General features: G+C 40.4%; 1 protein-coding gene across 1 annotated transcript in view; it reads left to right on the top strand.

Annotated features, from left to right (window-relative positions):
• The window catches only part of aasdh (aminoadipate-semialdehyde dehydrogenase), an 83,880-nt gene extending 60,353 nt beyond the window's left edge, over nt 1-23,527 (top strand). Inside the window, exons 16-17 of the mRNA XM_080726996.1 lie at nt 20,303-20,437; nt 22,137-23,527. Coding sequence (XP_080583122.1) covers nt 20,303-20,437; nt 22,137-22,538 — 537 coding nt within the window. The 3' untranslated portion in view covers nt 22,539-23,527. The remainder of the gene's footprint in view (nt 1-20,302; nt 20,438-22,136) is intronic.
• The last annotated feature ends 2,718 nt before the right edge of the window (nt 23,528-26,245 follow it).

The following is a 26,245-nucleotide window of genomic DNA, read 5'->3' as shown; positions in this document are numbered from 1 at the left end:
CCCCTTCTGTGTTGCCTAGAACTGGAGGATTGATTTGGGGGTTTGTATTGTAAAGTACAATGTGTGATGTCATCAAGTTGTACTTTACAATACAAACCCCCAAATCAATCCTCCAGTTCTAGGCAACACAGAAGGGGGGGAACTTTTTTTCTAAATTATTTCCACACAACTCCTCTAATGTATATTAATGACAATATTGAAAATGGGTGGTCTTCCCCTTTAAAACAATTGGCTTGGCAAACAATGAATAGAGATGAAAGATGGGCTTCATTTGATGTAGACAATACAGAACTGCATACACCACTGAAACAGAGCAGTCTTTGTTTATACAAGTTTAAGATATAACCTTGAGGCCTTCTATCCTCACACACTCGACTATGAGGAAGTCAGACTTACAGTCTCTACTACTTTTCTGCTTGTGGAACTAATAGGGCTAATATAGTGATGTATGTGTATTTTATTTGTACAATATAGGCATAAAATACTGTAGTTTCAAATCCATAAGGAGTGCAAACAAACAGGATCAAATAGTTTATTATCGATAGCATAATAAAATATCATAGCTAATATCATTTTATAAAGAAATCCTCTGAAAATAATTTAGACTTTGCCACGTTACCTAAGCCTGTTGTCTCCAAGTCAAAGAACACAACCATCTGCTGCAAAAGAGACAAAGATGACAATGAATGACAATGAATGAATAGTGTGTGTGTGTGTGCGCGTGTGCGTGCGTCTTGATTTTTACATGGGTTAGCACTTTGGCTGCTTGTTTTCGTCATTCTAATTAGGCTAATTATTTATCACTGTGGTTGACAAAGTTGGCAAAGACCATTGATCTTATCACATATAGAATACTGGTTGACAAGTATTGCTGGTGGTGCCAGATTTTCAAGAGAGCCATTGAGGTGTTTGATAAGAAAAAATAAAGGGAAAAAGAGAGAAAGAAAAACTCATACCAAACTCATACCAAAATTACATCATATTGAGTTTAGAACATTGCCTGTTTTATTTACAAATGGCTCTGATAAAAGGGTTTTTATAGTGTGGTTCTATTTTAATCATTTGCATGATTATTATTGTTGTCATCATATAGGCCTATGCGTCTTGTTGATGTAGAGTTGAGTGGGGTTGCCAACACTCCTGAATCCGGCTGAATTTCGACCCCATCTCCTGCCGTGCTCCTGAATTGTCATTTCTTCTGAATGTCTCCAGGATTTGTTATCAAATTGGAAATACATCTACTGTGTAAAATGTTTTCTGGGGGAGGAGGACCCCATACAGATATAATATTCACTTAATGCCTGGTCATTATTAAATATGTCTTACTTTGCTTCAGTCATCAAATACATTTCTGTACACCTACATTCGTTCGAGCGGGGGCCGCCGAGGTCTCCCGCTGATGGAGACTCGTGTTCCTGAGCTTCTCCACCACCTCGGCCAAAATGGTGTTCCTCCCGGGGTGCGGCCTGGGGTTGAAGGTCTGCCTGCACTGCGGACAGTCGTACACGCCGCGGTTGTCGCCCCGATCCCAGTATTGCTGGATGCAATCCGAACAATAGCTGTGGCCGCACGGGATGGTGACCGGCTCCTTCAGCACGTCCAGACATATGGAACAGTTGAATTGGTCCCTGTCAAGGACCACTCCACCTTGTGCCATTTTGTTTTTTTACTGGATGAAAAAAAAAGGAGAGCTGAAAAATCAAAAGTGATAGCTGCTTTTTGGCCTATAACTTTTGAACCATAGGTCATGACATCAAAAATATGCTTTCCCCGGACTCCTTGGATCATGATGCAACTTCCCATATAGCACCCGCCCATTTCCAAATTCTTCAAAACAAATATTTTGCTAGTACTCCTACGAATGTTGTCCAAAATTCACTCAAATTGGCACACACTCTGTCTTTGGTCATGTGATCAAGATGTATCAGTCAGATTTGTAATATTCCCTTCGGATTGGCTACGATTGGCTTCTGACCATCACAAATTCGTGGGAGGGTCCGTTTGCAAAATAAATTTATAAATCATGAACGCAGTGTCCTATCTGTTCCAATTATGTATAAAATTGAGGGGCCACTAATAAACACAGAGCCAATACGATTTCACTTCCAACCATATGGGGCGCAACAAATTAGACAAACATCACTGTTTTTGCACAAAATTAAGTCCAATGGTCATGTGAGTCCTTTGCAAAGTGAACAAATTTGATTTGCCCCATTTGCTGGTGGAACAGTCCCCTTTACAAGAGCATTTGATCATCTCTCTGCATGCTCTGGAATTGTCATCCAAACTGGCACCCATGCCTCTGATTCCATACTCGTGTAGGGAAGGATTAAGGAATAATAACTTGTTCTGTGTGTAGGCTGGTCGCCCAGATGCCATTTGATACACTGCCGGATTGACAAGTTGAAGTAGTGCATCTTGCAGCCAACTCTAATAGTGGGCAGGCAGTGGACGATAACTGCTCAATCCAGGATATTGCAGTCATAACTTGGGGGTGGCTCTGATTGCCCAATACATTTCAGTAAGTCAGGTTTTGTGCCTGTCCGGTGCGGTGAAGCTTGCCAAAGTCCAGTGATAGTGGGAAGGAGGGTATCTAAAATTATTTTTATCTTAGATCTTGGAATGCGGTATATGCGTATACGTGAATCGTAAAGTAAAGTGAATCGGACAGTTTTTAATGGATATTGATATGGATAATTGTAAGGGTAATTTTCTAAATAAAGTTTGGTACCCAAGGCAATAATCCATCGTTAGGTCCAAAGAAGCCTCTATTTGTGCTTTTATTTTATTTCGATCATTTTGCTAAAGCCAGTGGTTCTCAACCTTTTCAGGCTGCGACCGCCAAAATAATCTTATTTTAACTGGGCACCCCCCCTGTCGAGCACTAAGAGTTGAGGCATTACATTTTTATAACACAGTTCTATTGTGAAAATAGCAGATCTGCATGCTCACAATGCCTCGAAACGTAGATCTGCAATTTTCACAATTCATGCCAATGTTTGACATTTTGGCCAATACAATGTTTAATGACATTTTAGAGGCATTAAAAAGTACTTAAATTGTCACGTTATGTGCAGATACCCTCTATATCTATACACTTAAACGTTCTGTTGGTTAACTGTTGAGTGAGAAAGCAATGTTGTACATCATCTGGGGACCCATCAAAATAATGTGGAGACCGCCCTGGGGGTCCCAACCCACAGGTTGAGAACCACTGTGCTAAGCCACCCCACTATAATGTTTACACTTCATGAATGTGCGTTGTCCCGACTCAATGTAAAACCCTCTCTATAATGATAATGATCAGAACGTTCAACTTTCTCCCCCAAAAAACCTTTGTTTTGCACTTACTGTGTAAGCTACTACAGCCGTCGGACTTGCCTTTGCTTGTCTTCCTTGTTACTTAGCCCCGTTGCAAAAAAACTTGAGGCTACATGAAACAAAGCAAGGTGTAATACAAATTAGCCTACATTAAATTCGTATTATCGATCAAAGCAAAGTTTGGAACAGTAATAGTTTACCATTATGAGCAAGTGTCTTACATTACGACGTGGTCAGGCAGGTCAGCTAACCTTGCGTCACCACCAGGCTTTAGTTAAAGAATAGCAGTGAGTGTGAACATCTGCGAGTGGGCGTGACGATGCATCCATCTCATTCTCCATCTCCACTCAAACGAAACTTAGATCTTTAAACAGAAATGAAACTATAATGGCTACAATGAGTAAAAAAAAAAGCAAACACAGTTATTAAAGTAAAAAAGAAAACTCTGGGGCTAAAGAAGATACTCTCACCGTTATACAACATATTTTGTTGTCAAAGATTGACGCTTCTGCCAGGTAATGCGTTTTTGTCTGTCGGATAGAAACAGCACTGGTGCTAAAATGTGGAAACACACAGGAACGTAACTTACATCTATTTGTGTTGTATTGTTATTGTATTTAGTATGTTATTGATTGCAGCTTAAATTTTACTGTAGAAGCCATTTTGACTGATTTAGCTTATTCTTTTGTATTATTATTATTATTACCCTTATTAGTTTAGAGTTTATTGAATTATTGGCTAATTTGGGCACCAATTAAGGGCACGCCTCTCCCAGGCTGGGTTTGATTGCATCACAGAGGGCATATCGGCAGTGGACAGGCGACTCGGGCGAGGGAACAAACGGTTTTTACTAGTGCGAAAGATAGGCCATGCCCTTAGGTCACCTACACTTGTGGACATTGTTTTATTTTTCGCATGTGTTCTGTTTAAGACACACATTGGTGCTCTCAGTGAGCTTTGTTTAAATGTTTGAATCTCACAAAGCTGTACTTACATTTACATTATGAAACAACTTTTTATTTATTTGACCAAACATTGTTGTTGCCCATTATGTGTCTAGGTAGTATTGGTCCTGTAACCACCAGGGGGTGCTGTGGGACTGGAGACAGAGCTCTTGGCAATAACTGCTTTTTCAGGAGCCATCTCTGTAGGCTACTTGGAATGGGGGTTCTGTGCAGTTCTTATTGGTTTCATTCTGTTATTTTTCTCTCTCTTTCTAGTAATTGTGGGCTCGCCTGGAAGGCGAGCACACGTATGTTATCTTCATTATTTATATACTAGTCAGTATCTCCTCAATATTTTGGCGCGCTTCATCTCTTAAACGCTTACACCTTTCAACACCATTCAAATTTTTATGTGTTCAGCTTACTGAGGACACGTGTGCTTGTATTTTTGGTTTTGAAATGTTTTGTAGTATAAATATAAAAAAATAAAAATGTTTAACTTTAAGCACCCAATGCATTTCCAATGGGTTTAGTGAGTGGGGACAGAGTGGAGAGAAGGATAATAGACCCATGTTTATGTTAAGGCGCTGTGGCTGCAGTGTTCACACTTCAGATATGCTATCTATATCATTGCGTTCACACAGGTCTGCTCTCTGATTTGATCCAAATGTCTAAGCTGTGTGATGTATAAAACTATAGTTATAGTTAAAACTATAAATAAATGTCCCTCTCCACTCTACTGATTACACAGCTGTGATCAAGAATCAAGTCCGGGCGATGGGATGTAAATCCCATAGCCATATATCCTAGAGCCCGCAGGGACAGTCAGCCATATTAGTGGTTGTTGTTGGTTGTCAGGGAGATATCAAAACCAATGCATTTCCAAGTCAGATCCACAAACACAATAAAAGCCATGCTCCACTCCTCAGTCTGGAGTGGCCACATAGAAGAACGCCTTGGTTATAGACATAGTGGAGGACAGATGTGATCTGGGATTGTTAGCCTACAGTATATGCACTCAATATACTCCACTACAATTGGAGTCCATTTGACAGTTGCTGGTTCCCAAACACAGAATCAAAAATGTAGATCTAGAACACATAGAATATGTACAGTACAGTAAGGTTCAGTAGAGTACAGTAAAAGTACAGTAAGGTTCAGTAGAGTACAGTAAAGTACAGTAAGGTACAGAAAGGTACAGTACAGAAAGGTACAGTAGAGTACAGTACAGTAAGGTACAGTAAAGTACAATACAGTACAGTAAGGTACAGTAGAGTACAGTAAAGTACAATAAAGTACAGTAAGGTACAGTGGAGTACAGTAAAGTACAGTAGAGTACAGTAAAGTACAGTATAGTAAGGTACAGTAGAGTACAGTACAGTAAGGTACAGTACGGTACAGTAGAGTACAGTATAGTATAGTACAGTAAGGTACAGTACAGTACAGTAAGGTACAGTAGAGTACAGTAAAGTACAGTAAGTTACAGTAGAATACAGTAAAGTACAGTACAGTAGAGTACAGTAAAGTACAGTAAGTTACAGTACAGTACAGTACAGTACAGTATAGTAAGGTACAGTACAATACTGTAAGGTACTGTACCTTACAGTACCTTAAAGTATCCTATTTGTTGGGTTGGAATCGAGCCCACACTGTTTCGAAGGAACAGTATTTCTAGTTGTGTATTTTAACTGTGTGTGTGTGTGTGTGTGTGTGTGTGTGTGTGTGTGTGTGTGTGTGTGTGTGTGTGTGTGTGTGTGTGTTGAGAAATATACAAGTAGTTTTTATTATAGGCCTATACGTTCACAGATGCTGATTTGATGTCAGCCTAATAAGCTGAGATGAAAGCAACAAGTGGAAAGTCCAGAGAAACAGATGTAGCCATGAAGTTGGCTATCCTCCTCCCCCTTCCCAAAGGGAGTCAAAAAGGGAGGGACAGTTTCTTATCAAACAGACTACGCTCTGATAGCATTGTGGAATTCATAGGAACGGCCTTGACCGGCACTTACCTTCATACAATACACAGAATAATAATGAAAACCATTATACCTCAATGAACGCATTGTACGTTGAGGAAGATATTATAATTATACTGTATGTATTATGACTGATTATATGTGAGTGTGACCTTATTTACAGTACATTATGTTGTTCATTTTCATTTCATGATGTCCGCATTATGATATTTGTTAGCTTGTAGAGTCTGAAGCCTCTATTATAGCCCAAGGTGGGGAAAAAAACGACACAGCGGTGAGGTGATAGCTCTTCACCTTGGACTATGATAGAGGCTTAAATGTCTCCACCAGGTCTGATAGTCATTGTTTTGGTTCAGCTCGTCCTTGAAGCAGCTACGTCAGGGTTCCCCAATAGGCGGCCCGCGGGCCATTTGCGGACCGCAGGGGGCTACTGTCTGGCCCCCACCAACCCCAGTAATAATGGTGGTATAAGAGCAGCAACAACACTAGTATATCGTCATTGTCGGGTGGAAAAATGTATCCCAAAATGTGTACGTTCTTTCGTAAAGTAAAGCTCTGCTTCATCAAACAAGGCCGTCGCACAAAAGTAGTGAAAACAGCAGATCTACAAGCACGGTGCGAGGCGTTGTGTGCTTGTAGATCGGCTGTTTTCACTAGTTTAAATCATTTTTAAAATGATAAATGCAAAACGAACGGTTTTGGACGTACAAGATTTTCACCCGACAACGACGATATGAACTGTCACTGGAGTAGCGGTAACGCCACCGTCGCCCCCCTGCAATGTTGTGGCCCTCGTCTTGGTACCCTGGCCATAATTTGGCCCTTGGGGAAAACTAATTGGGGAACCCTGAGCTACGCTGTCTGACTTATGTCTCCTGGCAGTGGCAGAACTACCTTATCGCTGACATGAGTGTTATTGCACTTCTCCTCATGAAATCATGTACCTGTAGGCCTAAAGCAGGGGTGGGCAACTTTGATGATGGCGAGGGCCACTATATTTCCACCTTCACTCCAGAGGGCCACAATGCATATTGCTACGTCCTACTTTGTCATTCTAGTATCTCATACAAAAATTCAAAAAATAGCAGATCTACAAGCGTTTTGAGCTTGTAGATCTGCTATTTTTTGCTTCTTTTGAATTGGAATCCTGAATAATTTTGTTGTTAATTGTGGGCTCGCCTGGAAGGCGAGCACACGTATGTTATCTTCATTATTGTGGGCTCGCCTATAAGGCGAGCACACTTTAGATGTTGTCATTAGTGGGCTCGCCTATAAGGCGAGCACACTTTAGATGTTGTCATTATTTATCTATCATGCATACTGTAGACGGGAACTTCGGTTCCTTTCTACTCCTACATACTTAGTGAGAAAATGAAAATAAAAACATCAATGTGTTCAGTTTACAGTGGGGAAGTGTGCTATTATTTTCTATAGCAATCGGCCAAATGGTGGCGCTGTAGGAAGCCTTCGAAAGTGCGATCTTTGAACAGGTATAGCTCATGCTGTGTTATACATACAGCCATGAAACCTGTATACACTTATGCGTCTCCTCATGCCGAACAACTTTTACCCTCTAACTTTTGACCTCTGACCTTTAGGTCTCCCACAATTCGGAATTATATGAAAAACAGTAAAAATCGCGGGAAGATGGCGGATGGAGTAACAGCCTGAAAAGCAAGCTCCCCGATAGTCGGAAAATAAACTATGCAAAACAACATGTAAGATAAAAACATTTAAAAAAAAAGTGTGTGGAAGAAGCTAGGGCGACTCTAGAACCGGTAAAAAACACATAGTGGTGCTTAAAAACAAGTATTTGAGAGAAATAAGAAGAAGCTAAGATGGCGACAGCCGAGCAAATGGCGGAGGTGATAAGAGGACTCGCTGACATCAAACAAAACATGGAAACTTTTAGACAAGAAGTGAGACAAGACTTTGTAAAGCTGAAAGAAGAAATAAGGAGAGAGAACCAAGAAGAAATAAGGATACTAAAAGAAGAAATGGACACGCAGCAACAGAAGGTGAGCGGAGAGATGGAGGAACGAAAAGCGGAGATAGCGGAGGTCCAAAGCCGAGTGTTAGCAACGGAGGAGTGGCAAGTAGAGGCGAGCGAGTCGGTAGAATACCTGGAGGATCGGGTGAGGAGACTACAAGAAAGGCTGCTGGACATGCAATCGCGGCAAATGAGAAACAATATAAGGCTGTTCAATTGTCCAGAAACAGCAGAAGACGGGTCAAACATGGTTGACTTCATAGAGCAACTGATGTGGGCTGAACTCGACCTACCAGAGGACACGGAGCTACAGATCATGCGAGCCCACCGAGCCCTGACGCGAAAACCTCGGGACGACGCGGCTCCCCCACGCTCGATCATTATCAACTTCCACAGATTTGATGTAAAAGAGTTGGTTCTCAGAAAGGTGTGGGCTAAGGAGATAAAGGTGGCCGGGAAGAGGCTCGGATGGGACCATGACTACCCACCAGAAGTGGTCAAACTTAGGAAGGAGTACGTGCCACTTAAACGGCTGTTAAAACAAGAAAAAATCACGTTTCAATCCCCATATACAAAGCTAAGAGTCCAGTGGGACGACGGAACGAAGGTGTATACGTCCGCGGCAGAAGCAGCGAGGGATATCCGAGCTAGAGGCTACAGGGAGAGGACAACACCGCGGACGCGGGCACCAGAATCGACGGCGGGGGACGTGGAGGCGGCGCTGGGCGAGGAGACGACGCAGGATACGGAGAAGATGCAGGATGAGGAGGCGCAGCAAGAAACGGGAACGGAGAGGACGGCTGACACGGCGATGGAGAAGGACAGACGAAGGAAGGAAAACGTGGAGAGATGGCAGCGTGTGTTGAGGAGAAAGACGGGAGAAGAAAAAAGAGGAATGTTGAAAAAGGGGAAAGACAGGAGGCAAGAACAGTCAAAGAATTGGCACAGTGGCCCCCAGCTTGTGCGCCTGAGGACACCACCACCGCCGCCACCACCACCACCATCAACGACACCACCGACACCACCAACAACGCAGACACGGGTCGTAGACCCGGCGGCGGGGGACGTAGAGGTGTCGCTGGAGACGGGAGCAGAGACGACAGGCGAGGCGGCGATGGACGAGAGACGGAGGAAGGAGGAGGTAGAGAGATGGCAGCGAGTATTGAGGAAGAAGACGGGAGAGAAAAGTGGAACGGTGGAAAAAGTGAAAGAAAGAGACAAGAACAGATAAAAAAGTGAGTGCGGGCACCGCATGCTATGGGAAAGAAAGGACAAGGGGAATCTAGAGTTGCAATAGAAGCATATTTGAATGACAGACGGGACCGACGAGGGGATGTTTAGTTTAGGGGGATTGTGTAATTTTTGATATGTTTGTTGTTTTTTTTTACTCTTCTGTGTAGTTGGCTAGACGCTGGAAGGACCCAAGAGTAGGGAATATTTTCAGGTCTAGAGAGGGGGCCCTGTCCATGATGGGGACAAACCCCTCAGTTTAGTTAGAGAGGGTAGGGGGTAGTCGCCCCTAGGTGGAAGTCCTGTGTGTGTGTGTGTGTGTTTGTGTTAGTGTAGTAGTTTGTTTGTGAGTGTGTGTATGGCATGACATTTGGATGTTAACATTATATTGGACATAAACAGGTAGAACAGATGAGGGGAGATAAGTGAATAACTGATGGTTAATATTATGGGAATTATTTGAACAAAGGATGGTTAACAAGATGTGTATAGTGTCAATGAATGTAAATGTGATTAACTCTCCAGTATAAGGAGAAAGGGTGTAGCGACGGACATGATGGTGGAAATGTTCTAATGAAAATGAAGATGGACTTGTGAAAAGGAAAAGAGAAAAAAAGGGAAAAAATAAGACAAAAAAGTAAAGCCTGTATATGAACAGTATGATGATGATTAATGTGAAGAGATGATGGATGCCATGGTGTATTTGTTTGTGTGAAAAAATCAATAAAAATTGAGTGAAAAAAAAAAGAAAAACAGTAAAAATCTATCTCCTCCTGGGATTTTCGCGTCAAGTGCACAAAACTTTTTTTCACATGAACTTTGGACCAATACCTATACAGTCTATGTGGTGAGAAGTTTGTACGTTAAACCATTAATTCTTAATAATTCAATTCATATTGCGGTTTTATGCAAATTATTATTCTGCCTCTAAATCAAACATGCAAAGTGTTACGTTCATGGCATTTGGCAAACATGTAGAGGTTTAGTCCAAATATCACTGAAACCAATCTTATTCCAATTGGCCAAAGGGGGGCGCTATACGAAGCGTTTGAAAATTCAAACTTCAAACGGGCATAAGTCATGACTCGTTTCGTTTGAAGACAATAGGTCAAGAAACAGATACCACCCTTCTATCATTGGCCTGTTATAGCGCCACCAGCGGGTCAACTTTTGCATAACATTTTTGGAAAAAATGGACCAATCTTTGACGTCAGTAACGTCAAAGAGAGCACTGCCTGCGATCTTGACATTTTGTGCTTTTATAGCCATTGTTTTCTGGCTTGAAGCGAGCCCACAATTGTTTCGAAGGAACAATATTTTTCTAGTTATTTCTATACTATACTATATCAAGTTCTCCTCAAAACTTCGGTTCCTTTCTACTCCTACATACTTAGACAGAAAATGAAAATAAAAACATCAATGTGTTCAGCTTACAGTAGCGAAGTGTGCTATATTTTTATAGCAATCGGCCAAATGGTGGCGCTGTAGGAAGCCTTCGAAAGTGCGAACTTTGAACAGGTATAGCTCATGCTGTGTTTTAGGTACAGCCATGAAACCTGTATACACGTATGCGTCTCCTCATGCCGAACAACTTTTACCCTCTAACTTTTGACCTCTGACCTTTAGGTCTCCCACAATTCGGAATTATATGAAAAACAGTAAAAATCTATCTCCTCCTGGGATTTTCGCGTCAAGTGCACAAAACTTTTTTCACATGAACTTTGAACCTATATCTACACAGGCTATGTGGTGAGAAGTTTGTACGTTAAATAATGATTTTTTAATAATTCAATATATATTGCGGTTTTATGCAAATTATTCTTCGGCCTCTAAATCATACATGCAAAGTTACACGTTCATGGCATTTGGCAAAGATGTGGAGGGTTAGTCAAAGTATCACTGAAACCAATTTTATTCCAATCGGCCAAAGGGGGGCGCTATACGAAGCGTCTGAAAATTCAAACTTCAAACGGGCATAAGTCATGACTCGTTTCGTTTGAAGACATGCAACTTGTTACACGCGTGCTTTGACTCAAGCGGAAGACATCTGTGTCGTTGTTAAGTAAGCTCCGCCCTTCGATTTTCCGCCAATTTGAGCAGTTTGTAAAACGCGTAAACCCGCTTTTAATCTGGAATTTTCGCGTCACGTGCACAAAACTTTTTTTACGTGAACTTTGGACCGATATCTAAAGATCTGTCAGATCGGATTTCTTTAACATTGAAACATGCTTTTTTAAATAATTCAAACAATATTGCATTTTTATGCAAATTATTCTTCTGCCTCTAAAACATACATGCAAAGTCACATTTTCATGACAAAATAGTGTAGAGGGTTAGTTCAAATATCACTGAAACTAATCTTACCCCAAATGGCCAAAGGGGGACGCTATATAATTTTGAGCAGTTTGTAAAACACTTAAACCCGTTTTTATTCTAGGATTTTTTTTGCAATTTGCATGAAACATTCTACACGCAATCTAAGGACCTTTATCTAACATGCCTATGAAGTGCACACAAAAAAATTATAAAATAATAATAATAAATATAGCTGCAAGCAGCGATAAAGTATCCAAAGCCAAAAACACCTCAAATCATGAACACAGCCTGGGATGTGCGTGAAATCTTGCAAGCACATTCCCAATAGGTCAAGGAACAGATACCAACCTTCTCACATTGGCCTGTTATAGCGCCACCAGCGGGTCAACTTTTGCATAACACATTTTTGGAACAAAATGGACCAATCTTTGACGTCAGTAACGTCAAAGAGAGCACTGCCTGCGATCTTGACATTTTGTGCTTTTATAGCCATTGTTTTCTGGCTTGAAGCGAGCCCACAATTGTTTCGAAGGAACAATATTTTTCTAGTTGTGGGCTCGCCTGGAAGGCGAGCACACGTATGTTATCTTCATTATTGTGGGCTCGCCTGGAAGGCGAGCACACGTATGTTATCTTCATTATTTATTTGTTTATCTATCAGTCAGTATCTCCTCAAAACTTTGGCGCGCTTCATCTCTTAAACGCTTACACCTTTCAACACCATTCAAATTTTTATGTGTTCAGCTTACTGAGGACACGTGTGCTTGTACTTTTGGTTTTGAAATGTTTTGTAGTATAAATATAAAAAAATAAAAATGTTTAACTTTAAGCACCCAATGCATTTCCAATGGGTTTAGTGAGTGGGGACAGAGTGGAGAGAAGGATAATAGACCCATGTTTATGTTAAGGCGCTGTGGCTGCAGTGTTCACACTTCAGATATGCTATCTATATCATTGCGTTCACACAGGTCTGCTCTCTGATTTGATCCAAATGTCTAAGCTGTGTGATGTATAAAACTATAGTTATAGTTAAAACTATAAATAAATGTCCCTCTCCACTCTACTGATTACACAGCTGTGATCAAGAATCAAGTCCGGGCGATGGGATGTAAATCCCATAGCCATATATCCTAGAGCCCGCAGGGACAGTCAGCCATATTAGTGGTTGTTGTTGGTTGTCAGGGAGATATCAAAACCAATGCATTTCCAAGTCAGATCCACAAACACAATAAAAGCCATGCTCCACTCCTCAGTCTGGAGTGGCCACATAGAAGAACGCCTTGGTTATAGACATAGTGGAGGACAGATGTGATCTGGGATTGTTAGCCTACAGTATATGCACTCAATATACTCCACTACAGTTGGAGTCCATTTGACAGTTGCTGGTTCCCAAACACAGAATCAAAAATGTAGATCTAGAACACATAGAATATGTACAGTACAGTAAGGTTCAGTAGAGTACAGTAAAAGTACAGTAAGGTTCAGTAGAGTACAGTAAAGTACAGTAAGGTACAGAAAGGTACAGTACAGAAAGGTACAGTAGAGTACAGTACAGTAAGGTACAGTAAAGTACAATACAGTACAGTAAGGTACAGTAGAGTACAGTAAAGTACAATAAAGTACAGTAAAGTAGAATAAAGTACACTAAGGTACAGTGGAGTACAGTAAAGTACAGTAGAGTACAGTAAAGTACAGTATAGTAAGGTACAGTAGAGTACAGTACAGTAAGGTACAGTACGGTACAGTAAAGTACAGTAAGTTACAGTAGAATACAGTAAAGTACAGTAGAGTACAGTAAAGTACAGTAAGTTACAGTACAGTACAGTACAGTACAGTACAGTACAGTAAGGTGCAGTACAGTATAGTAAGGTACAGTACAATACTGTAAGGTACTGTACCTTACAGTACCTTAAAGTATCCTATTTGTTGGGTTGGAAGCGAGCCCACACTGTTTCGAAGGAACAGTATTTCTAGTTGTGGGCTCGCAGAAGGCGAGTCCAGCTTGTTATACCCCAGTTTATATTTATTCTTTAAAACTTCCAAGGGTCCGACCACTTTCTTCGGCATCTTTCAACTCCCTCACACTGTGTGCTACAAACTTCGTTCCAACTTCAACATGTTCAGCTTTCTACAGTGATGTGTGCTTGTACTTTTCTTTTCAAAATATTTCATATTTTCGGAAATATTTAACTTTTAAACTTTTATTTTTCCTCCTTATAATGGGAGTCTATGCAAAAAAGTGCCCACTTTTCTGGTGCAAATTCTTTGTGCTCTTATAACTCTTTCATACTTTAACATAAAAACTTCGTTCCAACTTTGAAATGTTCAGCAAGGTTTGAAGTTTCATTGTTTTCGAAATTATTTAAAAGTTTATACTGTTTGAAATATTTAACTTTATTCATAAATCTTTCATCCCATAGAGAATGAATGGGATCTGACTTTAACATTTTTACTTTTTCACTAAACTTTATAGCCTCATTACTCTGGCATACGTAGGAACGCGATTCAAACTTGAAAAACGCTCACACGCTTTTGGACTTCATCGTGGTTCAAACGGTATTCGAAAACGTCATACCGTTCTTCCACAATCGCAGTCCAAAGGTAGAGTGTTTTGGGGTATTTTGGGGATATTTTTGGCGGGAAAACCAGTCCTAGAGTGTAGCTAGAGTGTGGGAGACTTGTTCTTAAAGTAATGAAGTTCTCTGAACGAATCGTCCTCACGGCCAGAATATTTAAAATGTATGCATGTTTTTTGGCACGTTTGTAGCCACGCTCGTCGTGTTTCGTAAAGTGCAACTAAAATAAAACAGAGACTTACAGAATTTCATCTATGGCCCTCTGAGTGCCGGGTCGCGCCTCAGACGCCCCATTCACCTCAAGTCATTTTTTTTCTGGTTTTCGGAATTTTTTTATTTTCCCCCAAACATTTCTAGCTTGCTCTCATGCGCACATTATTGATCCTTTTAACATCAGAATCGCAATGTTCGTAGAGCCACTCACCGAGCCACTCCCCGAGCAAAGACTATGTGTTTTCAACTTTTCGTGTTTCCGGGAGAGCGATCAGTTCGTACACTTGCGCTCCCTATTCAAACCAATGGATATGGCCCATATCTTGAACAAACAGTTCTACAGCTCAGAAGCAAAGGTGCTCCTTATTAACTTTAATTACAGTGCTGAGTCAGTGGTCTCACATGATTTACAAGCTCACAATAAGTTGCACTGTGTAACTTTGTCAGCTTGTAGATCGGCTATTTATCTGGTTCTCAAAGTGTGGTCCAGGGAACACATGGACGCACGGTCGCACGCACGCATGTATGCACACATACACATGCACACACACACGCACGCACACGCGCACACACACACACACACACACACACACACACACACACACACACACACACACACACACACACACACACACACACACAGTCACTTCCACATGATTGGTAGATCTAATTCTAAAACCAGTCCCATCCCAATGATTTTTAGATCTAATTCCATCGGCAGTTCCAAACCATAATTTGTAGCTCTAAATCCATCACCTGTCACATCCACATGATTTGTAGATCTAATTCTAAAACCAGTCCCATCCCCATGATTTTTAAATCTAATTCCATCGGCAGTTCCATACCATAATTTGTAGCTCTAAATCCATCACCTGTCACATCCACATGATTTGTAGATCTAATTCTAAAACCTGTCACATCCACATGATTTGTAGATCTAATTCTAAAACCAGTCCCATCCCCATGATTTGTAGATCTAATTTGTAGATCTAATTCCATCGGCAGTTCCATACCATAATTTGTAGCTCATCCACATGATTTGTAGATCTAATTCTAAAACCAGTCACATCCACATGATTTGTAGATCTAATTCTAAAACCAGTCCCATCCCCATGATTTGTAGATCTAATTTAATCGGCAGTTCCATACCATAATTTGTAGCTCTAAATCCATCACCTGTCTCATCCACATGATTTGTAGATCTAATTCTAAAACCAGTCACATCCTCATGATTTGTAGATCTAATTCTAGAACCAGTCCCATCCCCATGATTTGTAGATCTAATTCCATCGGCAGTTCCATACCAATTTTCAAAAAACTTTTTTTTTTCAAGAATTTTTTTTTTTCAATTTTTTTTTTTTTAGAAATTCTGTTCAAAAAAAAAAAAATTTCAAAAAAGATTTTTTTTCAAAAAAATTTTTTTTCAATTTTTTTCAAAAAACTTTTTTTCAAATTTTATTTTTTTTCAAAAAAAAATATTTTTTCAAAAAAAAAAATTTCAGAAATCTTTTTTTTTTCAAAAAACTTTTTTCAAAAAAAATATTTTTTCAAAAAAAAAATTTTTACACCCTTGCGCTTAAATGCATTTTCTACTATTACTTCATAACAGTTTCGAGCGAGCCCACGCAGTTTCTGCAGGAACTGCTTTTCTAGTTTATTTCTATATTATACTAGTCAGTATCTCCTCAAAACTTTGGCGCGCTTCATCTCTTAAACGCTTACACCTTTCAACATCATTCAAATTTTTATGTGTTCAGCTTACTGAGGACAAGTGTGCTTGTATTTTTGGTTTTGAAATGTTTTGTAGTATAAATATAAAAAAATAAAAATGTTTAACTTTAAGCACCCAATGCATTTCCAATGGGTTTAGTGAGTGGGGACAGAGTGGAGAGAAGGATAATAGACCCATGTTTATGTTAAGGCGCTGTGGCTGCAGTGTTCACACTTCAGATATGCTATCTATATCATTGCGTTCACACAGGTCTGCTCTCTGATTTGATCCAAATGTCTAAGCTGTGTGATGTATAAAACTATAGTTATAGTTAAAACTATAAATAAATGTCCCTCTCCACTCTACTGATTACACAGCTGTGATCAAGAATCAAGTCCGGGCGATGGGATGTAAATCCCATAGCCATATATCCTAGAGCCCGCAGGGACAGTCAGCCATATTAGTGGTTGTTGTTGGTTGTCAGGGAGATATCAAAACCAATGCATTTCCAAGTCAGATCCACAAACACAATAAAAGCCATGCTCCACTCCTCAGTCTGGAGTGGCCACATAGAAGAACGCCTTGGTTATAGACATAGTGGAGGACATATGTGATCTGGGATTGTTAGCCTACAGTATATGCACTCAATATACTCCACTACAGTTGGAGTCCATTTGACAGTTGCTGGTTCCCAAACACAGAATCAAAAATGTAGATCTAGAACACATAGAATATGTACAGTACAGTAAGGTTCAGTAGAGTACAGTAAAAGTACAGTAAGGTTCAGTAGAGTACAGTAAAGTACAGTAAGGTACAGAAAGGTACAGTACAGAAAGGTACAGTAGAGTACAGTACAGTAAGGTACAGAAAAGTACAATACAGTACAGTAAGGTACAGTAGAGTACAGTAAAGTACAATAAAGTACAGTAAAGTAGAATAAAGTACAGTAAGGTACAGTGGAGTACAGTAAAGTACAGTAGAGTACAGTAAAGTACAGTATAGTAAGGTACAGTAGAGTACAGTACAGTAAGGTACAGTACGGTACAGTAGAGTACAGTATAGTATAGTACAGTAAGGTACAGTACAGTACAGTAAGGTACAGTAGAGTACAGTACAGTAAGGTACAGTAGAGTACAGTAAAGTACAGTAAGTTACAGTAGAATACAGTAAAGTACAGTACAGTAGAGTACAGTAAAGTACAGTAAGTTACAGTACAGTACAGTACAGTACAGTACAGTACAGTACAGTAAGGTGCAGTACAGTATAGTAAGGTACAGTACAATACTGTAAGGTACTGTACCTTACAGTACCTTAAAGTATCCTATTTGTTGGGTTGGAACCGAGCCCACACTGTTTCGAAGGAACAGTATTTCTAGTTTATTTATTTATCTATCAGTCAGTATCTCCTCAAAACTTTGGCGCGCTTCATCTCTTAAACGCTTACACCTTTCAACACCATTCAAATGTTTATGTGTTCAGCTTACTGAGGACACGTGTGCTTGTATTTTTCGTTTTGAAATGTTTTGTAGTATAAATATAAAAAAATTTAAATTTTTAACTTTAAGCACCCAATGCATTTCCAATGGGTTTAGTGAGTGGGGACAGAGTGGAGAGAAGGATAATAGACCCATGTTTATGTTAAGGCGCTGTGGCTGCAGTGTTCACACTTCAGATATGCTATCTATATCATTGCGTTCACACAGGTCTGCTCTCTGATTTGATCCAAATGTCTAAGCTGTGTGATGTATAAAACTATAGTTATAGTTAAAACTATAAATAAATGTCCCTCTCCACTCTACTGATTACACAGCTGTGATCAAGAATCAAGTCCGGGCGATGGGATGTAAATCCCATAGCCATATATCCTAGAGCCCGCAGGGACAGTCAGCCATATTAGTGGTTGTTGTTGGTTGTCAGGGAGATATCAAAACCAATGCATTTCCAAGTCAGATCCACAAACACAATAAAAGCCATGCTCCACTCCTCAGTCTGGAGTGGCCACATAGAAGAACGCCTTGGTTATAGACATAGTGGAGGACAGATGTGATCTGGGATTGTTAGCCTACAGTATATGCACTCAATATACTCCACTACAGTTGGAGTCCATTTGACAGTTGCTGGTTCCCAAACACAGAATCAAAAATGTAGATCTAGAACACATAGAATATGTACAGTACAGTAAGGTTCAGTAGAGTACAGTAAAAGTACAGTAAGGTTCAGTAGAGTACAGTAAAGTACAGTAAGGTACAGAAAGGTACAGTACAGAAAGGTACAGTAGAGTACAGTACAGTAAGGTACAGTAAAGTACAATACAGTACAGCAAGGTACAGTAGAGTACAGTAAAGTACAATAAAGTACAGTAAAGTAGAATAAAGTACAGTAAGGTACAGTGGAGTACAGTAAAGTACAGTAGAGTACAGTAAAGTACAGTATAGTAAGGTACAGTAGAGTACAGTAAGGTACAGTACGGTACAGTAGAGTACAGTATAGTATAGTACAGTAAGGTACAGTACAGTACAGTAAGGTACAGTAGAGTACAGTACAGTAAGGTACAGTAGAGTACAGTAAAGTACAGTAAGTTACAGTAGAATACAGTAAAGTACAGTACAGTAGAGTACAGTAAAGTACAGTAAGTTACAGTACAGTACAGTACAGTACAGTACAGTACAGTAAGGTGCAGTACAGTATAGTAAGGTACAGTACAATACTGTAAGGTACTGTACCTTACAGTACCTTAAAGTATCCTATTTGTTGGGTTGGAAGCGAGCCCACACTGTTTCGAAGGAACAGTATTTCTAGTTTTAATTGGAATCCTGAAATGTAACATTTTGATTTCATTTCAAACACATTTAATTATATAGCCATGTTAACTTTATGAACTTAAATACAAATACATTGGACATAAAAAAAATACATTTTAATACTACTCTACTAGTCATTAAGCTACTAATATAGACTGAAGGAATTAAAGCAGGTCATGTTTGGAATTGTAACAGGTGAAATCAATTATATTTCAATATTCCGGTATTAACCTGTGGGCCGCATTAAGTGAAGGTGGGGGCCGCATGTGGCCCCCGGGCCGCCAGTTGCCCATGTATGGCCTAAAGCATAACCATCACCACCTAGAAGAATATTGTCTGGTCTCCTAATTGCCTCATCGATTATTGATTGATCAGAATTCCACGACAACATGAAAACATTTCTGACTGCTAAACTAGAGACAGAGAGAGAGACAGAGAGAGGCCTCACAGAAATATATAGGAGTGGAGGTCATTATGTTGCAAGCTATCAGTTCAGGCTGGAATGTCTGAGTGTGAGCATGCGTTTGCACATTATGTGTGTTTGTGTGCACGTGCGTGTGTGCACATGAACTGCACAGTTGTAGAAAATGGAAAATTCCCTAACTCTCTCTCTCTCTCTGTGTGTGTGTGTGTGTGTGTGTGTGTGTGTGTGTGTGTGTGTGTGTGTGTGTGTGTGTGTGTGTGTGTGTGTGTGTGTGTGTAGTGGCGTCAATTCAGAAAAAAGTAACAACATGACTGGTGTCTTGCACGCGCGCGCGTGCAAGACACCAGTCATGTTGCCATACCTTAGCAACAGGCATGATACATTTATTTTAAGAAGTACATTCTATTTTTCCGCCCAAAATGTCTATGGTTTCTTGGGCTGGATATGGCAGCCTGGAACAGTTGTTCAAGTGCAGCTAAACTTGACATAATATAGTAAACGTGCCACAATTAACAATAATGAATTGCAGCTGACCTGCGGAACCTGGGAATATACTATTCTGTCAAGATAGGGAGAATAAAAGTGTGGAGAATATAATTATAATACCTTGTTAAATTTTGCATTTGTAGTTATTTTTTATGTAATTTAACAACATAACCAGCACAGATAGACATTGAGACATTCATGGATTTATATTTTAAAGTAACTTGTATTCTCCCCCCTGGACCCAGGGTATGGCAGCTGCATACCCCTGCCATACCCAATTGACGCCCCTGTGTGTGTGTGTGTGTCTCGCGCTGTAGGACAGTGGAGAGGTGCTGTGGACCCGCAGCAGAGAAAGACCCTTCTTCTCCTCTCCAAACGTGTCGTCTGGTGGTCTGGTTGTGGTGGGCTCTGTGGACGGCAACATCTGCTGCTTCACCAGCACAGGCACCCTGGTGAGAAGGACCCCTGACGGCTGTTGTTTTGTTGCTGTCAGGCAGAAACCTTGCATCTCCATATTTCAACTGTTCATGTTCTTTCTTTTTGTTCTTCGCTCCTATCTCACATCAAAGCTGCCCCCACCCTAAAATCACTCAAAACCCACCTTTTCAGCTGTGTGTTCCCTACCCAATTCCCATTTGTTTGTGGTTGCCCCTGCAGGGCAACCAGACTAGTACTTGTCCGACTTTATTCCTTCCATCCAGCTTTCCATCTTTCTAAATAAACCTTTTACCACGCTACTCCTCCCACAGTTTTGGTGGCACGCACTCGGGCCATAATGTCAAATCGACTGGCGTTTTTTGTGTGTCCGAGGCCTTGGAGGTTAAAGGCTCTAACAGAGTCCAGGGTGAAGAGATATTCACTTCACCACGTTGTAGTTTCCTAGCTGTCACCTAGGCTTTGTTATGTATTTTTAGGTGATAGCTAGAAAACGACACCGCGGTGAAGTGAATAGCTCTTCACCGTGGACTCTGAAAGAGGCTTAAGAAGTGTCTTCTTGCTCAGGGACACTACAGTACAAGTATAAGATATGTTTAAAACACACCAAACTGCTCTTTCTCCTCTTGAAGCATTTTGTACAAGTACACTTTTATAAGTATAAATAATGGCACAAGTGGTTAATAACCAATTCACACATATTCTTTGGTTGTTGATTTCAGTCATTTGGGTTACATAAGTCAGCATGTCTTCTATGAAAACAGCAAACATCTGTGCAGCAAACAGCCTATCTACAATATCACAAGAAATTGCAGATAGGCTATCTTCATTTTTTTAAGATTAGAGCATTTGAAGTGGTCAAAGCATTTTCCATCAAACCCCATAGTGGTCTCGGATATTTCATAAAAGCAAACGTGTAAAGCCTTCGTCTGTCATTTCTTCACCTGGTTGGCAGTATGTGTAGAACAATCCATACTATAATTAGAGAGGTCAGTCAGTAGGTCAGTCACACAATGCATTATTTATTCACTCGCTTCAGCGACTGCTCCCAAAATTTAACATGGCATTGGCCATTAGCATTATACACACGGTGACGGAGCCCGAATTAAAATCTTCCCAAATTCAACCTATTTATTAGCGTTTCTTCACCACTTCTGTTCAACTATACAGCCTGTTGTCAGGGTTACGGTCCGTTCCTCCAGGCCATGAGATCTGTAGCCCCGGGCCCACACACACCTCTCTCACAGTTAGGAATGTTGCAGTGACGAGTCTCTCTCTCTCTCTCTCTCTCTCTCTCTCTCTCTCTCTCTATGCATGGGTCACGCATGCACCGGGTGATGTGTGTCTCATCTTCCAACGGGTATGGAAAAATTATGTGGAGCAAGCACATACATCCCCATACTTATATTCACCTAATTTTGCTGTTAAATTATTTGTATCCATCATAAATATACTCTCCTCCATGAGCTGCTCCTTACATTATGATGCTCCCACATATTCTCACGCACGCACCAGTTACAGTTACTTTCCCCATAACCCACACTCTGCACATATTTTGCAGCACATATCTTCGAACGGGTAAGGTCTAGTAATATTAAAACTTCATATCGTGTTATTTGTTTAGGAAACACAAATCACATATTAGGACTTGGCCATACACAAATTCTTTACAGCTGTGTGAGATTTAATTTGGCTTTAATCCATGTTTTTCCGCAGGTTTGGGAATTCCTGACCAAAGGGCCGGTGTTCTCGTCGCCGTGCTTCACGGTAGACCAGCGCAGGGCGCTGTGTGGATCCCACGACGGCAGCTTGTACTGTCTGGACTGCAGCGACGGCTCCCTGGTCTGGAGCTTCCACACCTCGGCTAAGGTCTACTCCAGTCCCTGTGTGCTGCTGGACGCTGCCTCTGCCTCCTGGCTGGTGGCCCTGGCCTCCACAGACGGGACCGTCTGGCTCCTGGACGCAGAGAAGGGAACGCTGGCGGCCTCGCTGACTCTCCCCGGAGAGCTGTTCTCTTCCCCTGTGGCGTGGGGGCGCTCCCTTGTGGTGGGGTGTCGCAACGACAATGTGTACTGTATGGAGTTGACTGTCGGCAGCGAATCGCTGAGGAACAGCTGAGCTGAGAGATTCCTTTTGGTAGTGATGATAATGCCTTATGTATTACTATTTTTGCAGTCAGCAAAATGGAGTGTTTCTCAATCTTTTTAATTTCAAGGATGGCCAGTTTGTTGTGGATTATATTAGGCCACGGGCCCACAGACCTTTGATACTTTGTTTTTCAACTCTGGGATCCAAATCTACACTGTAAAATCTTCAGTGCCAATTGAACTCAGACTGTATACAAATGGAACCAAATGGAACGTCATAGAGCCATAAGGGTCCATTTGGTTCTATCAGCCATTTGGCTGGGGACCCCCTGGCTGGAACCTCAAGCACCCCTGGGGTTTCCCGGACTCCACTTTGAGAACCACTGAAATATATACTTAAAACAAAAAGTCTGACTATATGGTGTTCCCACTACTTTCTCCAATGAGTTCATTAAAAGTTTCAGAAATAAAAAAAATGAGCCAAATCAGTGGACAGGCCTTCAGGTTCAGACATCAGTATTTAATTTACATTATTCATAACATTTGCATCTCTTAAGAATTTCTCATGAATACCCTCTAAGTTTAACAAAAAAAAAAAAAAAGTGCAATTATTACCAAACTTTTTTTCTTGTCTTTTTTTCTTTTCGTTTTGTTACATACAACACTGTGTACACTACACTATTGTGCACGACCAAAGTTAAAAACAAAAAAATGACAAAAGTGACTTCTCCTTAATCAGTAAGCCTGAGTTATACTTGGTGGCGCGACACTGACGCTGCAACCAAGCATAAATCACCCTTTCCTTAAGGTGGCCCCGGTCACTGACCGAGGCCTGGGGTAAATCCTGCCTCTTACATACGTACATACTTACTTACTTACATACATACAGATCGTTACACTGAGGAGTGAAGAGAGTTTTGTGATTTGGAGATGAGAACACGCTGGCCTTCCTTTAGTAGCAGGAACTAGGGCTGTCACAATTATTACATAATCGTCTAATCGTGATTATTTGACATAATCGTGATTATCTTTCATAATCGTCAAAATCGTTTCCAGTCAAAAAATAGTGGAAATAGCAGATCTACAAGCTCACAACGCGTCGCATCGCGACGCGTTGTGAGCTTGTAGATCGGCTATTTCCACTATCAATGTTCTTTTTTAAGTATAAAGTTGTCAAATATGTCAGTAATTTCTTTGTATATTTAGGTTATGTGTCATATCTACCATGTGCAACTTCAAAGCCTAAAAGCCAAACAGAAATGTAATTGTCAACGACAAAAACACAATTAAATCGTTAATCGCAATTATTTGAGAGAAAATCAATCGTCATGTAAAATGTCATAATCGTGACAGCCCTAGCAGGAACACACCGTCCTACCAAAGCCAACAGGATCAACATCACACTTCCGTCAAACCGTCTGGGCAGAATATATATATTCTACCCATCTCTATATTGTTTTGTTGTTGTAAATGAATCATTGATCATTGCTACAGCAATGGTTTTCAACCCTTCTCATATCAAGGTCCATTATCTATTCGGCATTGGAGCCACGGACCACCATTTGATGAGCTTTAGCCTCTCAGACCCAAAACGTTGAATATTTTGTTATCGTTGGATAGGACTTTGTCCATGCTGTATTGATGCGGTACCATAGAAGAGATGATAACGTTGATCAAAAATAACAATAAAATAACAATCCTTCTACACTCTCTAATTGTGTAGACTTCTTGTAAATTAAGTGATGCAGATGTTTAACAATAATTTAAATCTTGAGAGCGTAAAATGAAACCGTTTCATTTTACACTTCTCAAGAGTTATAGATATAAGGCTTCATTTGGTTACCAATAGGCTATATGCACATACGCCATTTTGTTCTATTTCCGGGTGTCTTTCGACTTCCTTCACAGGTGTTACTGATGATACTAATTAAGGCTCTGTTTGATTTATTGTACAGTGGTGCTTTCATTTCAAGGACCCCCATAACTCTGTACAAATGGAATCAACAAATGGAAGCAAATGGACCCTTGCAGGTCCATTTTCTTCCATTTGTACACTCTCAGAGTTACACACCTGTATGGGGACATTTGGAACCCACTCAAGGACACTTGAGACCCACTGGTGTAGCAGAGTGTTTCCAGTGAGCCAACATGCACAATATCAGCACCCTGACTCTGACCAGAATGGAACACACCCTTCATTCATCAAATCATCGGTAACACTTGTGAAGGAAGTCGAAAGACACCCGGAAGTAGAACAAAATGGTGGTGGTTGGAGCTTGTTGATCTGCTACGTTTGAATTTGAATCCTGAAAAGCAACAGTTTTGGACATACGAGGTTTCCACCCGACAGAGACGACTCATGAGAAGGATGAGGGCCTAATATGCTATGCCTACAAACCATGTGTTACGGCAGGACAGCTACGAGAATTGTTATGTTACAGGAAGCAGTAGGGCTGGGCAATGAACCAAAAAAGATTATCGAAACTCATGTTTAAAACCCATTTAGGCCTAGAATTATTGAATGCTTTAGTTTAACCAGTGAAAAATAGCAGATAAAAATATCTTTGAATATATATTATTAAAGCAAACGTCTATAACTCAAATTTTGCTTCTAGGGGGTTCCTGGAACTAAATATTTTGAGATGGGGGTCCGTGGCCAAAAAAATATGAGTTTGGGGGTCCTTCACATGAAAAGGTTTGAGAACCACTGACATGGTAGTCTCTCAGGAACAGAATAACTGAGCTCCAGTTGAAGTGAAAAGGACCTTTTCTTTGACGATGGCTGGCCAGATTGCTGATATAGAAACATAGGGTTTTTCAAAAAATCTTCGAAGGATTCAAAAGACGCTTATAGAATTGGGTCAAAATTATAATTTTCACGGTTTTTCAAAAATAGCAGATCTACAAGCTTGCAGCGCGGCACTCGGTGCCGCGCTGTGAGCTTGTATATCTGCTATTTTTCAATAGTTAAAGCATAAAATAATGATACACAATATAGTGTACCCGTTTTGAATGGGTTAACAACCAATAAACGACCTATAGCTGAATAATCAAGGAGCAAGGGTCTTTCTTATTTGTTTTCCTACTGTATATATCAATGAATTAACATGAAAACATTATCGTAAGGGGATTTTCTATAATCGACTAAATCGATTGGCCTGATCTGATTAACCACTTGACCATGCTGTCAGCCAATCTGCATGCCCACGGTAGCATCGTATCGTGCTGTGTGAGCTTGTAGATCTGCCATTTGACATCATTCACAAGAATCATTCATTAAATAAAAGTTTGAAATAATCGTGTCATTGATTTGAAGTCATATCGCCCAGCCCTAGCAAGCAGGTAGTCTCTCTTTTAATAGCAAAAGCAAAAAGAATAAATAAATAAAATCCAAATTACGTTACCACAGAATAAGTGAAAGTAATGTGCAATTCACAGTTAAATGCCCAATAACACTTGTGGTCTTCAATGCTGTGTTTTCAGTGCACCCACCATGTGATTTGACAGATAATAATAATTATTATTTTTTTGTCGCAGAGTTTGACTTATACAAACAAGATTCTAATAACTTCATCATGGCAAATTGTAATCAAAGCGTCTTTGACAGCTGTCACAGTCATCACGGACACAGTGAGAGTTATTAGGCTAAGTACAGGTTTTCGAATACGAGTAATAAAAAAAAAAAGGCTTTAGTTTTTGTACATCACAAACGAGGCTCAGAGGAGGGATACAGTGTCT

The sequence above is a fragment of the Nannobrachium achirus genome (assembly GCF_963921795.1).
Source record: "Nannobrachium achirus genome assembly, chromosome: 1".
Taxonomy (NCBI): domain Eukaryota; kingdom Metazoa; phylum Chordata; class Actinopteri; order Myctophiformes; family Myctophidae; genus Nannobrachium; species Nannobrachium achirus.
The sequence above is the reverse complement of the archived record's forward strand: the minus strand, read 5'-3'. Positions and strand labels throughout refer to the sequence as shown.